Source organism: Grammomys surdaster, unplaced genomic scaffold, assembly GCF_004785775.1.
Source record: "Grammomys surdaster isolate TR1022 unplaced genomic scaffold, NIH_TR_1.0 172, whole genome shotgun sequence".
In the NCBI taxonomy this organism is placed as follows: Eukaryota; Metazoa; Chordata; class Mammalia; order Rodentia; family Muridae; genus Grammomys; species Grammomys surdaster.
Window position 1 is genome coordinate 2253489 of NW_021604620.1, and position 23655 is coordinate 2277143.

General features: G+C 47.0%; 1 protein-coding gene across 1 annotated transcript in view; it reads left to right on the forward strand.

Annotated features, from left to right (window-relative positions):
• Ulk4 (unc-51 like kinase 4) overlaps positions 1–23655 on the forward strand; it is a 293994-nt gene that overhangs the window by 59149 nt on the left and 211190 nt on the right. Inside the window, exons 20-22 of the mRNA XM_028767390.1 lie at positions 2594–2755; positions 7057–7239; positions 21259–21386. Of these exons, the coding sequence (XP_028623223.1) occupies positions 2594–2755; positions 7057–7239; positions 21259–21386 (473 nt within the window). The remainder of the gene's footprint in view (positions 1–2593; positions 2756–7056; positions 7240–21258; positions 21387–23655) is intronic.

Here is a 23655-nt window from a genome sequence, read left to right on the forward strand (position 1 = left end):
TCATAATTTTATTAAAACACTCTTGTGTGAGTGCTGAAGCCTCTGGTTATGGAGGTTTCCATATTTATTACGTTAACTGACATTGATTTCAAAGTGGCTTCATGTTTAGCAAGACTGATCATGCTCTGAGCTGTACACTCCAGCTTTTGAAGAGCCTCTCTCTCTCTCTCTCTCTCTCTCTCTCTCTCTCTCTCTCTCCTCTCTCTCGTGTGTGTCTGTGTGTGTGTGTGTGTGTGTGATCTCAGAAATGCAGTAAGGAGGGGGTAGCGTGCCAAGGATTCCCCACATCCAGCATACCGATGTGCTTTTATGCCAGTCTGAGTTCTCTGTGCTGTGCTGTTACCCGCCCTTGTAGCTGTGACAGAATCCTCAGCTGATGCAGCCTGAGGGAAGAAGGGCTTATTTTGCTTCTGGCGTTCGGGTGCACAGTCCACCAAAGCAGAGTATGCATGGCGGCTACGGTTCCTTGATTCCTCTCTTCTCAGTGCCCAGGAAGCAGAGAAAGGAGAGCTGTGAGCAGGAAGGAGAGCTGTGAGCTTTTCCTCTCTCTGGTTTTTTCTTTTTAACTCTTTTACTCAGCCTAAGAGCTCTCAGATCATGGGTTGGTCACACACATTTGCAGTCTGACTTCTCTCCTTAGCTAATTGTCTCTGGAAATGTCCTCAGACTTGCTCAAGGGCGTGTCTCCTAGGTGATTCGAAACTCGGTTAAGCTGGTAGTGAAAATTAACTGTCATATGTACTTAGGGTTGAATTATCCTAAAAACCTTTTTCTAGTTGTTGTCTTTAAAGGGTTTCTCTCCCGAATGCTCTCCCATGGGTGTGCATGTGGCAGCATGTCCCACACTTGGTGCATTTCAGAATGTGTTTGCAGTATGAGTTCTCTGTAGTCCTGAAGGGGAGAGCTCCAGCAGAGACACTTTCACCTGCTGCCTGTCTGCTGCCTGCCATATTCTCTTGTGTGAATGTCATGTGTAATGAATCCCAGCCGCAGACCTTCCCATGTTAGTTACATCCTGAGAGTTTTATGCCATGTGAGTCTATTCATGCTTTAAGTAAGGGGTGAATACTTTTGACAAATATGTCTACTTTATCACTGCCACAGATCTCTGGGGCACCAGTTTTTCTTTAGATTGAATGGGATATAAACTCTCCATGAAAGATCCACAGGCACTGGACCTACAGGGTTTTTCTTCCGTATAATGCTGGCTTGCTCACTAAGGAATGTATCCTTCAGTATAATGCTGGCTTGCTCGATAAGGAATGTATCATTCACAAAGGCCTTCCCCAGCTATTGTATTGTTCATTTTCTATGATTTGTGATGTTCCATCAAGAATGACTAAAAGAGGGGCTGGAGAGATGGCTCAGCGGTTAAGAGCACTGACTGCTCTTCCAGAGGTTCTGAGTTCAGTTCCCAGCAACCACATGGTGGCTCACAACCATCTGTAATGGAATCCAATGCCCTCTTCCTGTGTGTCTGAAGACAACAACAGTGTGCTCATATACATAAATAAATAAATAAATACCAGAAAAAAAGAATGACTAGAAGAACATAGTCTCATATTCTTTGTAGCCATATTGATTTTTAATTTTTTAAAAAATTACTTTCAAGTATATGTGTGAGTGTGTATGTGTGTGTATGTCTCTCTCTCTCTCTCCCCCCCCTTTCTGTGTGTGTGTGTGTGTGTGTGTGTATAGAGGCTAAAGGACAACCTTAGCTGTCTTGCTTAGGGCATCGTATACACACACACACACACACACACACACATACACACATACAAAGCTGTGCTCCCCTGTCTGCTAGGGAATAGTTAATGAGGGGTCAGAGCCAATGGACTTTCTACATCATCAAATACTGAAATTTTGTATACCATTTAAGCCCTTAAAGAAGCTTTACATTTATTCACTCACTGTGTATGTATGCGAATATGTAGGCACACGTGCTATGCTGTGCATTCAAAGGTCAGAGGACAATTCATGGGAATTGGTTCTTTCCCTCCACGTTGTGGGTCCTAGGGACCAAACAGGCTTCAGGATCTGCAGAAAGGACCCGTATCTTCTGAGCCATCCCTCCAGCCCTCCTTAAGAACACTTATGCTTCCTGAAAGCAGTTGATGTTTGTTAATGTTTGTTTTAGCCCCTGGGTGATTGGTTATCCTTGTGGGTGTGTCTTTCTTAGGACTCTCCAATTTTGTGTTTGAGCCGCTGTGTGCTGTAGCTGGCTGTCTCCCAGGTCATCCTTAGCCAGGGCCATGCTAGGGCTGTTCTGATAGCTCTATAGCTTAAAAGTTACATCTGTTTTTCACACCGTGCTTACGTTGCTCATGTTAGTTTTTTTTCTGGATCGTTTTCCCATTTTGATTTTATTAAAAACAGGTGGAGTTGCGCTCTGCTTCCTGTTTAGCACAGAGGGTTGAGTTCTCCCTGCTCGCTGGTGAGGAGACCGCTGGCTCTTTGTAGCAGCCTCCTAACAACCGGAACACTATCCCCAGTGGCTCTGAGGAGACCACACACACATGCTCCTCACGCTGAAGAGCCTTTGCTTGGGGAAGCGGCACTTTTTGAATCTTCCTGCTGTCTGTTCGTTCTCCAGGAGGAGCGGGTTGTCAATCACATGGCTGCGAAGATTATCGAGAACGTTTGCACGACATTCTCCGCCCAGGCGCAGGGCTTCACAACTGGGGAGATTGGGCCTGTCCTGTGGCACCTCTTCAGACACTCCACCGTGGATGCTCTGCGGATAACCGCCATATCCGTGAGTCCAGCACCTTGGGAGGATGTAACCAGGGACTCGCACACTGTTTGAGGAAATACCCCTGAATGAGAGTAAATTTAATGGAAAGGGTAGAGATGTTGGTGAGAGGGATATCTCAAGAGATGTACTACAGCAGCATTCTAAAAATGGGCCTGAAAGAAGGTGGGACTTTGTGGGATGTGGCGTTCATCACTGGTTAAAACTACATGGAGCTGAGTGTGAGAGTTCATGGCAGCCAATGGGGCCTGGGGGATGTGTGTTCACATGACCACAGTGTGCTGGTAGAGGTCAGAGGGCAACCTGGAAGAGTCACCTCTCTCCTTTCACCTTGTGCATCCCAGGGGTCAAGGATCAAACCCAGGTCATCAGCTTGGTGGCCACTGCCTTAAAGCCTGTGGTGTCATCTCGATACCCACTTCTCTCCTCCCTGCCACTGGGCGGTGAGCCCGGGGCCTCACATGCTAAGAAGTGTCCTGCTACTGGGCAGTATCCATAGCCACCTTTTCACCTTCAGGAAGGTCGCCCTTCCTTCTTTCCTTCCTTCCTTCCTTCCTTCCTTCCTTCCTTCCTTCCTTCCTTCCTTCCTTATTCTGTTAGACTAAGTTGTCCAGGCTGGTCCCAAACTCCTGTAACTCACACAGACCTTGAGTATTTGATTCTCCTGCCTCAGCTTCCTGACCGTTGAGCTCCCAGGCCGAGAGTGTATCTTCTTGTTAATCCAGACATTCTGATTCTGTGCTAAAAGGTTGTATCCTATGATGGCGAGATGAAACCACTTTAATGTCCGGACTTCTGAAGCTCTGTTGCTCACTTAGTGTTTGATGGGCCGTCTGCTGCTTTTCATGCGTGCTTATTATGACTGAGTGTAAAGGTTAATGGTGTGTGAAGATGTGTCATTAGTTTGTTGGACAAATGGGAAGCTTCTTCTTGTCATCATCTTGTGTTTCTTGGCTCCTTCTCACACCACCCTGCAGGGGTAGTTTCACACCTCACCTTCCAGCCTCATGCGTCTCATCTCCTGTTCCTGTTACCCTCAGGCTGTTCCCCCAACACCAAGAGGGAAATGGAGGCAGTGCTGGCAGCTGTCTGGAGGGAAATGGAGGTGGCAGTGCTGGCGGCTGCCCTGGCTCCCTCCTGCCTGTTGTGTTTCCCTCTCCTTCACACTTCTATCCCAGGGAGGCTGCTGAGTGGCTTCTGTTAGGGCCCTTCTGACTTGAGTCTTCTGGGTCCTTCTTGGGAACCTCACTCAAGTGCTTGACTCTGGACTTCCCTAAATGTAGATATGGTGGTTTGAATATGCTTGGTCCATGGGTGTGACACTATTAGGAGGTGTGGCCTTGTTGGGGAGGTGGGTGTGTCACTGTGGGCATGGGCTTTGAGGTCTCTATGCTCAAGCACCACCCAGTGTGGGAGACAGTCCCCTTCTGCTGCTTGTGGATCAAGATGTGGAACTCTGAGCTCCTTCTCCAGAATTGTGTCTGTCTGGACACTGCCATGCTTCCCACCACAATGATAATGGACTGAGCCTCTGAACCTGTAAGCCAGCCCCAGTTGAGTTTTCCTTTATAAGAGTTGCCTTGGTCATGGTGTCTCTTCACAGTAATGGAAACCCTAACTAAGACAGTGGAAGTTTTCTTTTATTATTAGATCCATGTAGCCAAGATTTAAGGAATCTTTAATTAGCTTCATTTTTCAAAAAGCAAATGCCAGCATGCTAGGAAGTCCCAAGTCTGCATGTCTGCTCTTCAGGAAGCACTTCTGTAGAGACCTGCTGGGGCATACATTCCTTTCCAGCCTCTGTTTCCTGGTCAGCACACCCGGCTTTCCCAACTGCTGCTGAAACTGACTGGAGGCGCTGTCCCCACTGGAGCCTGAGAACCAGCATCCTGGGCACTGAGGCTCTTAGAGAACGCCAGCACCAGCGGGATGTGGACAGAGGTTGGATCGTGTCCTTCTGTGGGGAGTCAGGGTCCTGGCTGTGGGGAGTCGAGCTGGGGAGTGAGAGGAGGAGTGCTCTGAGCAGTGGCAGGCTGTGGGCCATGTTCAAGTCCTCAGCAATTTTACTTATATTTACTAGCTACAGAAATGACAAAATATTTCTCAGGTACATTTTTCTGAAAAAGCTTACTTCCATATACTTAAACAGCCTAAGATATACATGTACATACATGTAACTGAAAATGAAGACTGTGCCATTCACTTTACACATTTGAGCAGCAGTGGTCAGAGGCTCGGCATGGTCTCTCTCTCTCTCTCTCTCTCTTTCTCTATCTCTCTCTCTTGAGAGCATTCCTTGGTCACTGATGGAGTTTTGTTTGCCTTTCTCTTCCTAACCAAGGTTAAGTCACACTGGGTTCTTGTAAAGATTGGAAATGAGGTTACAGGAGTCGAATCCTTCCACTTCACACCATTTCCTTCCACTTCACACCAGCCTGTGTTCATTTACTTCACACCAGTTCCCTTCACTTTACACCATTTCCGTTGATTTCACACAAGCCAGTGCTCACTTCACACCATTTCCCCTGACTTCACACCGTTTTCCTTCCCTTCACACCATTTCCCTTCACTTCACACCCATTGGCACTTGTTTTCCTCTCCCTTCAACAGGAGCAGTTTTAAGAGCTGCTCAGCCGTGGAGATGGAAAAGACTTTATTTTGCTGGGATTTCCAAGACATTGTAAATACTTTCAATGTCTGAGACATCCTCCTCCCTGCTGTCCCCACCCCCCGGCCCTCTTGTTGTGTGTCTGATGACTGGCATGTCTTTTCCTTGGTCTCATTAGTAATTGGTCACAGGTATGAATCAGCTGAGTGAGCTTCTGTGACAGTAATCGTGAGCCATGTGTGAGTAGAGGGAGATCTCTGAGCCACGGCTCCGGGACTGACCCTCTGTGAGAGCTTCCTGAGTGCTCTGGGCCATAGCCTGTCATCTGTGAAACAGGAACGCTTGTCAGAGCACTGAGTGATTTTCAGATATTCTGAGACAGTGACCTGCACACACTGAAAAATGTGTGCATTCAGCAAGAATGCCACTAGATGAAACGGAAGACCATATGTAAGCCCCATTTGCAGGGTAGAGTCACGATTAGACGTATTTTCAGTTGATAGCATTAAATGTTTAAGTATCTGTAACTCTTTCTCAGTGTGAAGGGCTTGGTAGTATTTATGTTACTTAAGTGGAAACTTGTTCTGTGAAGGTCTGTGAGTTGTTAGCCCACCAATGTAATTAATATTATTACACCTCCCAGTGTTTGAGAACAACTTTCTTTTTTTATTATTTAAAATTTTATGTGTATGTATGTTTGCTTGTCTGATAAGTGTATGCACTATGTGTATGCAGTGCCTGTGGAGACCAGAAGGGGGCGCTTGTTTTAGTTTGGGTTTTACTGCTGTGAGGAGACACCATGACCAAAGTAACTCTTAGAAGGGACAACATTTCACTGGGGATGTCTTATAGGTCCAGAGGTTCAGGCCACAATTGTCAGGTCAGGAAACATGGCAGTGTCCAGGCAGACATAGTGCTGGAAGAGCTGAGAATTCTCCATCTTGATCTAAAGGCAGCCAGAAGGGACTCTCTCTTTCACACTTGAGTATATGTATTACCTTAAAGCCCTGCCTGCACTGTGACACACTTCCTCTAACAAGGCCACACCTCCTAATAGTCCCACTTCCCATGGGCCAAGCATATTTAAACCACCACAGTGCTGGATCCCTGAAACTGGAGGTATAGTTATGAGTCTCATATGGGTGCTGGGGATCAAACCAGAGTGCGCTGCTGGAGCATCCAGTGCCTTAACCATTGTGTCGCCTCTCCAGCCCCTTTGCCTCAGGCATGTTAGCAGCTGGTCTTTATCTTAAGTCTGTTGGAAATGTCTGAGTCTATGGCTTTAAAACAAGTGACAAAGCAGCAGGTTTGTGTCCTCTCTGTTGAGCAGAGGTTTGGACATGTGTAGGTGTTGAGCAGGGGTGTGGGGCATGTGTAGGTGTTGAGCAGGGGTGTGGGTGTGTAGGTGTTGAGCAGGGGTGTGGGGTATGTGTAGGTGTTGAGCAGGGGTGTGGGGCATGTGTAGGTGTTGAACAGGGGTGTGGGTGTGTAGGTGTTGAGCAGAGGTGTTGGGCATGTGTAGGTGTTGAACAGGGGTGTGGGTGTGTAGGTGTTGAGCAGGGGTATGGGGTATGTGTAAGTGTTGAGCAGGCATGTGGGTGTGTAGGTGTTGAGCAGGGGTGTGGGGCATGTGTAGGTGTTGGGGTTGCCCAGTATCCTCAGAGTCTGTGAAAGATCTGTGCTCCTGTTTCCTCAGGCCCTGTGTAGGATCACACGGCAGTCTCCCACTGCCTTCCAGAATGTCATCGAGAAGGTGGGTCTCAATGCTGTCATCAGCTCTCTGGCCTCTGCCATCTGCAAAGTGCAGCAGTACATGCTGACCCTGTTCACAGCCATGCTGTCCTGTGGGATTCATCTCCAGCGGCTGATCCAAGAGAAGGTATGACTCTTCCTCCTACAGTGGTACATGCAGCATCCCTGCAGGCCCAAGGAGGCTTTTTGACCTTTGTCAGACTCCTGTATGTACCACAGAACATTCCCTGGAAGATGCAAGAAGCTGCTTTTGGTGACTAGACACCAACATGTGGCTTCTGCTGCCTTCTTGTCATGAGGAGAAATAGTGACATCTGTGAGGTTGTCTCCTTGCTGCTCTTCCTTCTGCTGCAGACTAGCTCGTTCCCTGTGTGCTTTGTCTTCCTTGAAGGGGGAGGGACTCCCTTTCTCTGGTTCCTGTGACCCATGTCCATTCCTCCCCTGGTCTGAATCTCTGGAACTCATGTCACCTCCTGCATCTTCTCCCTCCTGTTTTTGACTTCCTCTCCTTCTGGGCTCTTGAGAGCCTTTATGTGATTCCGAGGAGTTTCTAGTCTGCGTGGTAGCTCTGGCTACGTCTCTGTACCATCGTTTTTTCAAGTGATAATTCTTGCCCCCACTGAAGAACAGCATGTACTACCACCACCTCCATGACTGAGGCCACACCGGGAAAGCCGCCCCTCAGGCCTCTTGTGCTCAAAGCCCACAAGTGAATGTTGCCTTGGCTGAGTGATTGGAACCTGATGGTTTCAGAAGCCTAAGACCATGTGATGCACCAACACTTTAAAAAGGCCATGTTTGTACATAGTTTGTGTACAGTACACGTTGTTTAAGTGTCACTTTAAGGGTCACCATAGTTTGGGTCAAAGTTAGCTGTGTTTCCTTCCAGCTTTTCTGGTCTGCTGGGACTCTTACTAAGAGAACTCTCCATGCAGCACGCTGTACACCTGCCATGGTGGCCAGACACACTTTAAAATCAGAGCCTCGACTTCATGTGTCCATTACTCTGTGCCAGCAATGGATCCAGGTGTTCTCACAGACAGGGCACACCTCCTGATCCTGGGTGGCAGCCCTGCTGTCCAACCAGAGCCCTGTAAATCTCAGTGGAGGATTGTGGAGTGCGGCCATTGAAACCCACTGTGTTGACCCTCGTCCTACTGTATTAAATGCTGTCTGGTTTTTTTTTTTATATTGAAAGCTAGAATTTTGTTATGTTAATAACATATTTGCATGGTAACTTAGTTTCTGTTGCTGTGATAAACTACTCTAATGAAGCAACGTAAGAAAAAGGGGTTTATTTTAGCTCATAGTTCAAGAGTACCGTCTGTCATGACAGGGATATAGAGGCTGTGGGGGCTTGAGGCAGCTGGTCACATCCACCCACAGTCAGGAAGCAGAGAGCTATGACTACAGGCTGCTCAGCTCCTTTCTTGGTCTGTACAGACCAGGATCCTAGCCAGGGCAATGGTGCTACCCACAGTGGGCAGGTTCTTCCACCTCAGTGACCATAATCAGATACACCCCCACCCTTCCCACCAAACCCATCCCACCCCACCCTGCTCATCCCACCCCATGTTCCCAAAGGCCTGTCTCCCAGGTGATCCCAGACATTCAAGGCACCCCTTAAACAGCTTGATACATGAAAAGGCTAAACACCGAGCACAGCGCTTTGTCTTTACTCCAGTGTGCTGTTACACAGACAGCTGTGGCTGCAAGGAAGAATTGTTCAGTAATCTGTGTGAATATTCGCTATTCAGTTTTCCAAGCTATTAAATTCTAACAACACTGTATAGAAAAAGTCACCCTCATGGGTGTATAGCTTGGTCTTCTTGTGGGTCGCCTAACAGTTGGAGAGGTTCTGTCTCTGACTCTTTTGCCTGCTTGTGGGATGCAGGACCCGTTCCCTCCTATGGCTGCTTCATCCAGCCTTACTGTGAGTGGAGGTGCTAGCCTCACTGCAACTCGATCTTCTTGATAGTTCTGTTTGCTTGATGTGCATGGGAGGCATCCCCTTTGCTGAAGGGAGGTGAGGAGAGGATCTGGGGGAGAAGGGAGGGAGGAGGGAGGGGTTGGGAGGAGAGGAGCAGGGGGCAAACTGTGGTCAGGATGTAGTATAGGAGAAAAGAATACATTTTAAAAAGAAAGAAGAAAACAGTCACCCTTGGGCAGCTTTACATGGAGAGGCCTCCTAGAAAGTTGAACCCGTAGCTCAACTGATGTCACCAAGGATTACGTGCCATTCCTCAGGTAGAGTGTGGGGTCAGGCTCCCCAGATAAGGTAGAGAAGAGAAAGCCCTGCTGGGAAAGGGAGTCCTCTATTTGCACCTAGTTTGGGGAGCTCTCCAGACATATTATCCCCAGATAATAGAGGGATGATTATTCACTCTTAATTCATATTGGCTCTTTCTCCTACCCAAGTATGCAGCAGGCTGGACTCTGCTTGGCTTCTGAGATCAGATGAGTTAAAAGTACTGTGGCTAAGGCGGGGCTGGACCTTTCTTTTCTCTAAATGTTATTACTGTGTGCATGGGGTTGAGTGAGCACATGTGCCATGGCGTGTGTGTGGAGCTTTGTGTAGCTGGTCCTCGCCTTCATGCAGGTTCTAGTGACTGAACTGCAAGTCTTAAGTTCCCTGGCAAGTGCTTTACGAACTGAGCTGTCTCCTCTCATCATGCAGAAATGCATCCTGAGTGTACAGCTCAGGGCTGAAGTGCATCCTGAGTGCACAGCTCAGGGGCATCCCATTCACCCACACTGGTGCTGACTCACAGCCAAGGTGCTTTCATCTTGAAAATTGAAACTCAGTATACAGACAACATCTCGAATGGCACGTCATAAGGCTCTGATAATAGTTAAATCTAATACATTTGTGGGCTATCTGACACCACACTGGCACAGGGAAGGAGGCATTGTCTCCCTACTGCTGGTTTGGGCAGGCATCCAGGTTCCTTGTTTAGTTCTTTGATACTGAAGTTGAAGGATGAGTGAGCTCCCATGGCACTGGTCAAAGGGGGTTCTGACTGTCTGCCTTGCCTTCTATGATGGGCACCTGGCTGGCAGGTGGGCAGCTGGACCCTGGACACTTTCTGCACTAATGCTGGTGTCTGGGAATGGTGCTTTTTTCATCATTGGTGGGAAGGGATGAAGATGTGGGCTTCCTGCTCTGCCTCTTCTGGTGACAGCCACAGGGGAAAGGAGAAAGGTTATTACTGCTGCATTTGAGCAAGCTGCAGACCCCCATATGGTATGCTCTGACAGCAAAGCTGGGAAGGGGGATCCAGCTGAGGAAAGAGACCCTCTGGAGAAGAGTTCCTGGTTTTCACAGAGTTGTGATGGAAGCTTCAGCATTCCATGAGTTTTTATTGACACTGCTCTGTCTAGGGATGGCATTGGGGTGCCCTGTCATGGTCAGATGAGGTCTAAGACCCCACAGGCCCCTTTGCTAATGGGGCTGGGGATGTGTTTTTTATGGTGTTTGGCTGGAACAAAATAGTAGCTATCTAGTAGTTTTCTGTGTTGCAGAATTAACCTTTTTCCTTTGGCTTTGCGTAGACATGCTTGCTTATTTTCTTGTGTATGTGTGCATGTATTGTATGCATATGTGTGTTTGGTGTGCTCACCTGTGAATACACAGGTGAGGATATTTTGTAGCAATTTCTTGGGATTTGAAGCTTTCATCCTGGAGATAGACTGGTTCTGACTCAGAAGCTAAACAACTTACAAGTCTCAGGAAGTCCCTGAAACAGACCAGAGTTACAAGGCTTCTTTCTTACCAAGGTTATATAAATGGTAAGGATGGCTGAGGAGAGGTGACCCTCAAGCCTGTTGAGTTGCAAAGATGGCAACTTTTCTAAGTCCACACTCAGGCTGGGTGGGCGTTTGGGTGATACAGTTGCCTTTGAGTTACCCATGCTCCTGTGAATAATTCTTTACTCATGCTTTTGTAAGTAACTGAAATAAACCTATTGCTTCTCCACGTGTGGCTTTGATAGAGTCATATCTTTGGTCTGTCCTTGCTGCCCTATTTGGGATGAGCAGATGTTTGTTTATATCTCCCCAGGAAAAGGCAGGAAGGCCTCTAAAAAGTGCTTTCCTCCTTATTAATTTTTGAGAGAGTCTCTTACTGAACAGTGTTTGCAGTTTTGGCTTGGTCACCTGACTGGTCAGCATGTTCCCAGAGTCCTCCTGTCTCTTTCTCCCTGACTCTAGCACTGGGGTTACAGCTGCAGGCTGCCAGGCCTGACTTTGGCCTGTGTGCTGGGGAATCCAATTTTCATGCTTGCTCTGCAAATGCTTTACCCCAGAGCTGTCTCTCTGGCTCCTTATTTTCTTGTTATAAACTTTAAGTAAAATTGCCAGGTTTCTCTTATTTTTAAAAGGCCCCTTTCCTGAGTAGTTTACCTTTAATACTGTGGTCTAGTATGTTGGAAACAGCTTCCCTGCTGCTGAAAGGCCCAACACGCCGTGCTCTCAGAACTTAGAGCCTCCAAGCACAAGAGGAGATGGGCCCAGAAGACTGTGCAGCTCAGTGAATAGATGTGGGCACCCAGCCTCAAAGAGCGTTTGGCATGCTGGGTAGTTGTCACAGAGACATACCCTGACTGCAGAAACAAAACCACCTTAAAAAGACTTCCTAGGCTATGATGAGGAACTGAAAGTCAGCACCGAGAGTAGCCAGAGTGATGGAGGCTTGAAGGCATGTGTGTCTAATGAAAAGCTTCAAACATGAACTTGGTAGAATTATTGCGGCCCCACATGTGCCTGTAACCAGTGGTCGCACACACAGCTAATTTCATTTGACTCAAGTACATCAAGGACAGTCACATCATTGTTGAGTTACTTTCTGTTTCATCATGTTACACGTTAACAATTTAGCTCTTTTAAACATGTAATCGTATGTGTGCATGCCTATACTTACATCTAAACATGGGGTTGCACACATCAGCATGCATGGAGAGGCCATACTGCAGGAGTTCAGTCTCTGCTTCTATCTACCATGTGGTTCCTGGGGATTGAACTCAGATCATGAGGGTTGGCTGCAGTTGCCTTTGCTGTCTTGCTGGCCCACCCCGCCAGTTCTTGATATCCTGTCATGTTCAGTTTCTTCATTGTCCTGTACATGACTTTGGTAGATTGTTTGACCTGGGGTCTAGCTACGCCTTTTGCCTCAGGTCGACTGGTCTGTTCATCTCCTCGGCACAGAGGTCTCCTGGATCCTCTTCCATCTTCAAAGTGGATTTTTTGAGCAGAGAATTCAGAGTTCTGTGGACTTTTTCCCACCTGGATTTGGCTGATTGAATCTAGCAAACAACATAAAATATTCAGCATCTTTTAACATGATGTGTGTGTTTCTTGTAATGTGTGCTTACAGGTTTGACTAGATTCAAGTTTAGAGTCCTGGGGGAGGGTAAAGTCCACCAGGGAATGGATTCCTCCCAGGAGAAGAGAGACCGTGCGTCACTCACCTATCTCTGATGTACGAAGCTGTACACAAACAGCATGATCGACATCCAGTTTTACTGAGGCCTCAGCAGCTCTGGGTGGCGTTTGCCTATGCTGGGCTCTCCTGGCATCAGAATCTTGTCATTTCTCTTTATTACTTGGGATTCCTCTGTTGGAAAGATGTCTGAGGAACGATCTGGTACATTTTGCAGGAGCAAAGGCAGGGCAGATGCTTTGTACATTTGTTTACTGGTTTGCAGAATAATGAGTTGGTTGCTTAGCAGTCTCCAAAGACCGTTTCTTTGACTATTCTTCCGTGTGCACTTTCTGATTTGGCTGTGTAAGTCAGCGAAGCACAGAACGGCTTCCTTTCTGAAGGCTTCGAGTCGTCTCCTGGGCCCTTCCGTCTTGACTCTTGTGGTCTTTGCATCTTGCTGTGTGATATGACAATCGTTTCCGGCTTGGATGTCTTGTTTCTGGATCTGGAGCCGTCTGTCTCTCTAAGGAGTCTGGCAGGGGCTCTCCCTGGGCTTGGGCTGTTATCATCTCCAGTCTTTTTGATTCCTGGAGCCAGGGAACGTCTATTTAAAAATATGTTACCTGCTTGTGGTGGCGTTTATAGTTTTACATTTGGTGATTTTTGTTGTTGTTGTTTTTTAATTTAAGCTGGAAATCTTGGTTCCTAATGTGATAGAATTTTACTGTTTTATAGAGTTTAGTCAGGATGGTAACACTAACGTTATGATTTCAAGTACAATTCTTATTTTTTTGTTAGTGTTTTTGTGCTTGGGACATGTAGGTATGTGCAGGCAGGTTAATCAGTGTGTTTCAGTCTCTTATGCTGGGCTCTCTGGCACTGCTAATTCCGTATGCACTTAGGTATTTACTTGATTATTTTTTTTAAATTGAGGTATATTAAAAATAGTTCAATTTGAATTTTCTTTTGAGGCAGGGTTTCTAGTATCCCAGGCTGCAGGCTGATGTTAAACTCCCTGTGTATCTCAAATGACCTTGCTTATGACACCCCTGCTCTTCAGTGCTGGGATTGGAGCTGTGTACAGTCATGTCAGGTTTACGTGATGTTGGGGATGGGGCCTGGGCTTTGCCCATGCTGGGTAAGCACTCACTGAGCTATAGTTCCAGCCCTTAATTTGTCTTATGATTGTTTAAAATATTAGCTCAGCATCTGGGAAAATGGCTAAGTGGGTAAATGCACTTGCTCTGCAGTGTGAGGGCCTGAGCCTACACACTGGGTGGCTCCACATCCATTTTATGAGGGCCAGCATCCACATAAAAAGCTGAGTATGACTCCCCATTGCTGTGAGGGCCTTGGTGGCTGTCAGACTCACTAGATACGGGTTCATGTGACAGACATTGTCTCAAAGGCAGAGATAAATCGAGACACCTGAAGCCTTCCTCTGGCCTTTATGTGACCCAGCATCCCCCCCCCCCTTAACTTGATTGGTGGGTCACTTAAGAAAAGAATGACCTGGAACCTGTGGATAGCTCAGTGGTTAAAGACAATTGTTGCTAAACTGATGACCTAACCTGAGTGTGATCTCTAGACCCACAGAGGAAGGAGGGAACCAGCTTGCAAAAGTTGTTCTCTGACTTATACATATATGCTGTGGCAACACACACACACTCACACACACACACACTCACACACACACATACAACTCGCACACACTCACACTCTCACACATACTCATATACATTCACACACTCATATACACTCTCTCTCACACACATTCACACTCATATACACACTCACACACACTCTCACATTCCACATTCACATACATACTCTCACACAATTCACACTCACACAGATACTCCCACATACACACACACACACACACACACTCTTATACACACACACACACACAGACACACACACTCTTATACACACACACAATGGTTTTTTTGTTTTGTTTTGTCAACTTGATACAAATCTAGGCATATCTGAGAAGAGGGGCTCTTAGCTGAGAAAGCGCCTCCATCCGATTGGCCTGTAGACAAGTCTGTGCAGTGTTTTCTTAGTTAATGACGACTGTGGCAGAGCCCACTCCCTAGGGGCAGGGCCACCCCTGGGCAAGTGGTCCTTGGAGCTATAAGCAAGCAGGCTGAGGGAGCCATGGGGTTGCAAGCCAGTCAGCAGCATGTCTCCACTGCCTCTGCCTCAGCTCCAGCCTCCAGGGTCCTGCTGTGAGTTCCTGCCCCGACTCCCCTTCACGGTGGGCTGTGAGATCAAATCAACCCTTTCCTCCCATGTTGCTTTTGTTTGTGGTGTTTATCACAGCAACAGAAACCCTAACTAAGATACTTGTTTTCCTTCTTAAGCATAAAGCTCTCTGATGGATGACCTGCTTTAATCTTCTGTTAAGAATATAAGCAAATGTGCCTGCTTGCTTGCCTGTCTTTCTTTCTGTCTGTCTTTCTGTCTGCTTGTCCTCTGCATATTCATATAACAGCTATTTTTTTCTCTCGCCATCTCTGACTCTACTTCTCTCCCTGCCATCTACATCTGTGTGAAGAGGATGTTAATGTTACTCTCCCATTTCTGACTGGGAACAATTCAAGCACCGAGTCTTAGGGAACCCAGCAGAACCAGGCTGCCCTACTTAGGGAAAATGGCCTCTGATTGGTAAGTTCCACTGGGCTGGAAGAGTAGTGATCTTTGTGGGAAGACACAGCTTTATACAGTGGGGACCCTTGCCCCTGGACACTCTCCATATCTGTGTGGCATCTATGACTTGGCTACTCAGTGGCCCGACACCCACTTCACACAGGACTCTGTAATGAGAATCAGCCAATGCTGACTTCCCACAAGCTCTGGATCCTGTCCTAGCTGGTAGAAAAGGTGACCAAGCTTGCATTTTGGACCAGTGTTTAGTTGACACTTGAAAACTGGTAGGGGCTGTGATGTTCTTTCCTCCTTAAGTGGCACAGGCTACCGACCCCAAAGGTGCCATTTGTATGGTTCTTGGTGGGTTATTGGTGAGGAAGAGTCTCATTCAAAAATCTACCTGTATTAAAAGTTTACTAAGTTTTTATTAAACAGTTTCGAGTTCATATTAATATTTGGAGCTATTTGTGATCTTTGTATTTTATTTTATTTGTTGTTGGTTTTGTGAGACAGTTTTTGTATATAGCCCTGCCTGTACTGGAACTTGCTTTACAAACTAGGCTGTCCTGGAACTCACAGAGATCCACCTGCCTCAGCTCCCTGAGTGCTGGGATTAAAGGCTTGTGGCACCTCAAATAGCCAATTTTTGTTTTTAAGAAATGGATTTGAAGATGGAAATCCTTTTTTGTTCCATTTCTTCTTAAAGTGTATCTGAAATCCTGGTATTTACTAGATTTTTAAGAACACAGTTCCTCATCGAAAATAGTGTGGATTATTACAGTAACTGACTGAATATCCATGCGTGTTTGTGGGAACACTGTGATGGGCTAGTGATGAGGCAGTCTGATCGGCAGCGACAGGCAGTGTGGTCCAGTCCCTCCCGGAGCTGAGGGGAACCCATGGTGAACCTGCAGTGAGGCAACTTCCTTAATGACAGGTGTATTCCTTTCTCTTTAAAGATTTATCTCTGTTATGTGCATGGGTGTTTTGTGAGCATGTATGTCTGTGACCATGTATGTATCTGATGGACACAAAGGCCAAAGGCATCAGATCCCCTGCAACTGGAATTAAGCAATGATGTGGGTGCTGGGAATAGAACCTGTGTCCTCTGGAAGAGCAGCCAGTCTCTTAACCACTGAGCCATCTTGGGAGCCCCCAAAGTGTTTTTCTTGCAATGTCACTAGATGTACTGGTTTAGAAGTTGCTAATGAAGGATTTATGAAATGGAAACGGATCCCCAAATGCTAATCAGATGATGCGTCTGCATCTTGCCATCACGTTCAGTCTGCATTAACCAGTGTGTGTCCTCTCCAACAGTGCCTTGGCTGTGCTTCCTTAAGGCATAAGCTGAGGGCAGCTTGTGTTCTCGCTCCTATCAGCAGGAAGCAAGAGCGCAACGTCATCATGCTCACCCGAGTGCCCTGCTGATCTCAAGAGTATTACCACACCACTAACGTGGTCAGGCTGTCCTCACTGGCTGTCGGTTGGCATGCTGAGTGGAAGCAGTCTGGCTTTGCCCACCCATGCTTTTCACTCATCAGCTAATCTGATCTTTATGATGTGTATGTGTAAGCAAGGACAACTTTCTTCAGGGTCTGTCCACCTTACTTTTGTGCAACAGGGTTTTCCACTGGCATGAACTTTTGGAGTAGGCCAGGCTGGCCGGTCAGTGAGTTTCAAGCATTCATCAGTGTCTGCCAGCTCCTGTAACCCTCCTTCTGTCTGCTCAGATGTCTGTCATGCAACAAGACGTGCACTGGGAAGTGGTGTGTTTGCTTTGGTTCTGTGTTGTCTAACAGACTTCCTATTTTAAATGCTGATTGCTCTGGTTTTATTTGTGATGCTGTTACCACTACAAGGACGTGCATGTGGGGATTCATTTGTTTTTCAGTCTGAAGATGAATTCCCTTAGATTAGCAGCTGTGTCAGAAGAAAACTGCAGGAGTTTGAGACACGGTCATTTCCTGTCAGCTGTAAGCAGGGTGGAGCCCTCACTTGCTATCAGCTGTATTGAAGGTTGATCTGTGTGCAGGGACACCTTCATCTTTGCTGAAGATGAAGTGAATTAAAGTTTCATAAAGTGAATTAATATTTTTCCTGACTTTATATTTCTTTGACTATTAATGACAACTTGAGTGTCATAGTCAGACCTCATCTGGAAAGAGGGAACCTCAACTGAGGAATTTCCACCATCAGATTGGCCTGTAGACATGTTTGTAAGGGGAGCTTCTTGATTAATGACTGATGTGTGAGGACCTAGCCCACTATGGGCAGTGCCATTCCCTAGTCAGGTGGGCCTGGGCTGTATAAGAAAAGTAGCTGATCTTGAGGTGGAGAGCCAGCCAGTAAACTGTTCTCTCACAGTCTCTGCTTCAGTCCCTGCCTCCAGGTTCCACGCTTGAGTTTCTGCTCTGGCTTCCCTCAGTAATGGACTGTGACCAGTAAGCCAAACAAACCCTTTCCTCCCCAGGTTGCTTTTGATCACAGTGTTTACGAGCACAGCAGAAAGCAAATCAGTACATTGGATGCTGTGCTTTTTAAGATGTCTGAAGTCATGCTGTATGGACAGGATTCTGTAGAGGAGGCTGAAGGGGCTCCACTTTTTCGAGGGTGCAGTGTTGAAGTTTTTGTTTTTTTATGGACATTTCTACATCAGGAAAATTCACCTTTATCCACATAAAGTGTGCTGTGGGTGCAATATTTTCATTTCCGTGAATCGAGTGTCTTCTCTGCACTTACACTTTCTCCCTTCTTAATAGATCATTGATGAATGTTTCTTTATTCTGAGATTTAAATCAGCGCCCCCATCTCTTTTCTCCTTTTCTTCCTTCCATTCTTCCCTCCCCTCCTCCGCCTTGGCCTCTTTTTGTGTTCACTTCTCCAAGGTTTTATTTCCAGTGGGACATGGCAGCCGCTCCTAGTGCGTCACTCCTGGCCCTTTGGCCGTTTACTGTGGTTTCCTCTGTCACATCCCTTGGTCCCAGTGTCAACCATGTGTGTCAGCTATTCTCTCAGGGTTTTCTTCCTTCATGGAGAGACCTGTCCTGCGGTCTCTGACAAGTTCCAGTGTGGACAGGTAGCCCTCAGAGCTGGTCGCAACCAGCAGCTTGCATTCACGTAGGGAATTCCTTCACCTTTCTTTGGTTCTGTGTTCTTGTCTTGCCTTATTTCTACCTGGTGGCTAAGTGGGCATAGAAAGAGGAGCAGGTGCTGGCAGGCAGGACGGCTCAAGCAGCTGAGAGTACTTGCTGCTAAGAATCAGGACCTGAGTTTGATCTCTGGACCACACAGGAAAAGGAGAAAGTTGTCCTGTGTGTGTGTGTCTCTGTGTGTGTGCGCACACATATAATTAAATGAATGTGACCATGTTGAAAAGAACAGCAGCCATCTGACAGGATGAAGAGCTGAGGCAGCAGCTCCAGCTCCCAGTGGCAGTGGCTGTTGGGATGTGGGCACCCACATAGCCACAGTGGCTATAGCTTACACAGCAGGTGGAGAAGGGAGGGCAGAAGAAAGCCTGTGGTAGAAACTCAGGAGGGAAACAACATGCACGAACTCAGGGCGTGTCTTACTTAGGGTTTTTTTGCTGTGAAGAGACACCATGGCCAAGGCAACTCTTAATGGCAAAGGCAAACATTTAATCGGACTGGCTTACAGGTTCAGAGGTCCAGTCCATTATCATCATGGTGGGAAGCATGGCAGCATCCAGGCAGACTTGGTGCTAGAGGAGCCAAGAGTTCTGCATCTTGATCCAAAGGCAGCCACAAGGAGACTGTCTTCCACAGGCAGTGAGGAGGAGGCTCTCTTCTGCACTGGGCAGAGCTTGAGCACTAGTAGACCTCAAAGCCCGCCTACACAGTGACACACTTCCTCCAACAAGGCCACACCTCCTAAGTGCCACTTCCCATGGGTCAAACATATTCAAACCACCACAGAAGGGACACAGAAGTACAGTTGGACATGGGGAGGGGAAAGAAGAGTCAGGAGCATTCTGAGTTTGGCTGTTATGGTGACAATTGTGAGAGCAGGGTGAGTGTGTGTGTATGTGTGTGCACGCTTGGTGTAGAAGGCTGCTGTGTCCTACACCTGTTCTAGTGGAGGTCACCACTTACGAGCTTCTGTGTCTGTCCTTAACCATGCTGGCAGTTTTCTGACCTGTCTAAAATGTGAGCACTATGCCTCTTTCATTCCAATTACTTAACTGAATGTCCCTTAAAGATAAACCAGGAACTTTAAAAGGAGAAACAGGCATGGATTCAGTATCTAGACTACAGACTGAATCCAGATCTGTGCTCACCCCAATGATGTTCCCTATGGGAAAAACTTCTGGGTCACTCTTAATGCCTCTGTGCCATGAGCCGTCATTCCAGATAAGACCTGGAGAGAACTTGACTGTTTGGAGTGTGTGTGTGTGTGTGTGTATGTATTTTTATTTTTTTTAACACCTATTTTTAATGATGGTTCTTAAACACTTTAACCTCCCTTGAAGCCCACCACCCACCAGAGGTAGTAGAAAAGAAAGGATATGTGGGAAGTGGATCTGTTTAGAAATGGTTCTTTGGAGCAATGCCCATCTGTGTTGTCTGGAAATTGGCAGTTCAGTTCACAGGTCAGCAGCAGTAATTCGATATACTTGCAAACACTTCATGGACATCAGCAGTCCAGTTCAGTAGAGTTGGGATAGCAAATGTGAATCAGTAGCGGTGGCACTACCTAGCAGAGACAGCCTTGGCACATGTCAGCAGGAGGGACCAGCAGGAACACCAGGAGAAGTTCTAGGCTGTGCCTCTCTCAGGGAGGCAAAGATCAGTGAAGACATGAGACCCACAAGCATTGCACACCTAGCTGTACCTGCAAGCCTAGCTTTGTCTCTGTCACTGTCCGTCAAGTTCTATTTATAACATCCAAACATCACGTGTTCTCCACGGGTCTTGCCTCAGCATGTGCTTCTGTCTCAGCTGACATCACTCTGCCAATCAGCTAGAGTCCAAGGAAGCCACCAGAAGGCTGTGTGTGTGTGTTTCTCTGTGGAGTTCTGACAAATGCAGCTCAACCACGTAATGTAAGGCAGACCAATACATGTGTGTTGTTAGCAAAGCATCCTTCATCACGTGTCCTTTCACATGCTTGCCTTGGCACAACATCCTCTCCTGTGTCTGCTTTAGTGAAGCGTTCCTTCACGAGTCGGCCTTAGTCTTTCACCTGTGTCTGCTTCCGGAAAACACGCTTTCATGAGTCTGCCCCAGCAAAACACCAGCCAGCACAGCTGACTCTCCAAAGAGCCCTTAAGTTTCCACTGTGTGTGTGTGTCTGTGTGTGTCTGTATGTGCCTTTCCTGTTTGCATATGAACCTGTCTGGTTAGTATCAGTGGCCATTGCTCAGAGTTGTCAGGAAAATGGAGGGTTTCATTCATGTTTGTCATGGCTCTTAGGTTTTATTAAGCCCCACAGAGCTCTGTCAGTTGAACGTAAGAACTGTTTCTGTGCAGACATGTTGCTTCTGCTGAGACTCAAATCTGCATGTTCCTCTGGCCTCTATCTGCTCCATCTACCACACTTCTGCCACACTTCCTGTTAGTCCTGCCACACTTCCTGCCTGTAGTTGAGTACTTCCTACCACACAATTTATACTTGAGGACTTTTTAGTTTTCAAGTGGCCTGGATTTGAACTCAGCTCAGAATTTGAGCAAATCACTCACCATTTGAAAAGTTATTTTTTTCTTTAAAATTTAAATATGTTTTAAATTAAAATATAATCACATCACCTTTTCCTCCCTTTCCTCCTCCTAGGCCCTCTATGTGCCCTCCCTTCAACCCCTCTCATAACCCTCCTGCAAGATATAGGTGTAGGAATTAGGATTCCATTTGCCCAGGAATTAAGGCCAACAATCAGCAGGAGAAAAAAAAAAACGCATTTGTCAACACACACTGGCTAATTTCAGGTTTAAGAAAGATAGCAGTACATGTGGGTTTGCACCAAACCAAGGACACAAACGTAGCCGATGAGATTTTATCTCCTGTCCCTGTTTGCTCACTGCAGGCTATGAGCTGACCTTTCCAACGTGTCTTCCACAGGACTTTGTCTCTACAGTCATCCGTTTGCTTGACAGTCCATCCACTCCCATCAGAGCCAAAGCCTTCCTGGTGCTGCTTTACATCTTGATTCATAACCGGGACATGCTGCTGCTGAGCTGCCAAGCGAGGTACAGTGCCCCCAAGAGGCTCTGTCAGGGGCCTATGATTGGTGGTTTGTATGTGTGATTATATCGACTACTTAGTGGCCTTTCTGTAGCTCCTACTGAAAACCCTTTCATCAAGAAAAAAAGTTCATCAAGAGTTTAACCTATCTCCCTGGGAGTTTAATGTATCCCAGGGAGGACTCTGAGCACAAGCAGGCTGGCCTTGAAGCTGTGGTCCTTGTGCTTCAGCCTTCCCAAGAGGTGGGATTACAGACCTGGAAACTCTGAGGCCTTGTTCAGTTAGGGCTCTGCTGGGTACAGGAAAGTGAGAAAGGCACTAAAGCTGGCAGCGTCTAAGCTATTCCTACTGACAGTGCTAGCCCAGTCTCCTCCCCAGCCTTGTGGCCTGTCACCTGTCATCTCAGCCTCACTCTGGCCTCCTTCTTCATTGGTGTCCCAAGGTCCCACCTGAAAAACACACTCTCTCTGTCTCTCTTTCTGTCTCTTTTTGTCTCTCGCTGTCTCTCTCTGTCTCTCTGTCTCTGTCTCTGTCTCTCTCCTATCCCTACCACCCCCTCCCCCTGGAAGTTTCGCCTTCTCCTCTCCTGCCCAGCTCCAGGCTGTTCAGCTCTTTATTTAACCAATCAGGAGGTGATGGAGAACAGTGCTTTACAAGATATAGAATCTCTTTAAAGCCTGAACTGCAGCCAGCTCTCTGGGTACAGAAGTCAGCATGTGAATACACAGTGCACAGAAACATCTCCAGCACAGCAGGAAGGAAGCAGCTGTGTACAAGGGAAGACAGACTTGAGACAGGATTCTGGGAAGGTTGGAATGGGGGTCCCAGGTACTGTGAGGGCAGAGCTGTGAAATGTTCCTAGAGATTCAGTTCCCAGCTGTTGTCCTCCACAGAGAACATCTGGAGGCTCTTGGTCTCAAGAACTGAGGTGGACAGTTTCAGAGGAATAACAACCAAGGCTGATTTCTGGCCTCCATGGGCAAGGAAATAGGCACACACACAGGCATCACACAGATATGTGTGCACATGCAGGGCAAAGACAGAGGTCACTTTTGCTGTGGGAGGGACCCTTCCTGTTCCCAAAGCTCCCTTCCTTGCCCTTGTTAACTGCAGTTGATGACTGGATTCACGCCTCTTCGTCTGGCCACGGCTGTCTGTCCTGGTCTCACGTCTGTTTTGGTTGGCCATCACTCCTTTTTATACAGTGTGTCCATTCTCTCTGCTGTTTAAAGATACGTTCTTCCCATCAAGGTTCAAAAGTTTTATATACTCTTTGGGGAGTGTTGCTTGAATCTGTAGATTTCCGTCTTTTGAGTCAATCTGATTTTCACCCATGACTTTTTTGTATACTTTTCGAGCCCCTTGGCCTCGACTCCCCTTTGCCTATTGTTACCAAATCTCCCTTTTGTTTTAGCTAGTTCTTCATTCCCTCAGGGTTTTAGGCTTTATAATTTCAGATGTTCTCTTCTCAAATCTCCTGGTCTAACTTGTCCTTTTCTGCACTGTTGAGAATATCTAGTGAGGTTTTGCAGTTTTCATTTAAGACTTTAAATTCTTTTTTTGGACTTAAGAACATTTTTAGTGCTTTTTGAAAATTTTATTATTTTACTACATTTTTTTTGAGTCTTGGGGCCATGCATGCCCCTAACACACACGTCAGGGTCAGAGGACAATTTTTAGGAGCCTGTTCCCTCCATCCACCTATGAGTCCTGAGGTTAGGACCCAATCATCAAGCGTGGCAGTAACCACTTTTACTTTGGTGGTTGGTATTTGATGATATTCTGCAGGTTTTGCTTCCCAGGAGGTTTGAGTCTTTCTTTACTCTGCATTAGTAGATCCAGGGTGTGGAGGAGGTGTTGCTGGTCACTGGATCCCTTGTGTGGGGATCAGGCCATTACCACTGGGAATGGTAAATAGCTGCCAGTCAGACACTGGTTCAGCTGCGGCTCGGGAACCTGAGGTGGCCCAGCTTTGCTGTGGGAAATGGATGGTCAACCTGTGACTCATGGCTCCCTCCTGCCCCGGAGAACTGGGCCACTGTTGTCAGCTTCATCCTTGCAGGGGGAAGGGGTGCCGCCCACACCTCCCAGTTGGGGACCTGGAGTGAAAGGCCAACGCCAGTGGCCCACCAGAATTCTGGAGGAGGAAGAGGTTGTATGTGGTGATCTGTCAGACATCTTTGTATGTGGGGGTCAGGAAGACATGCTTCTTGGGGACTTGTTGGGACTGCTTTAGGGTGGAGGCTTTGGAAGCACTCAGGTAATAGCTGAGAG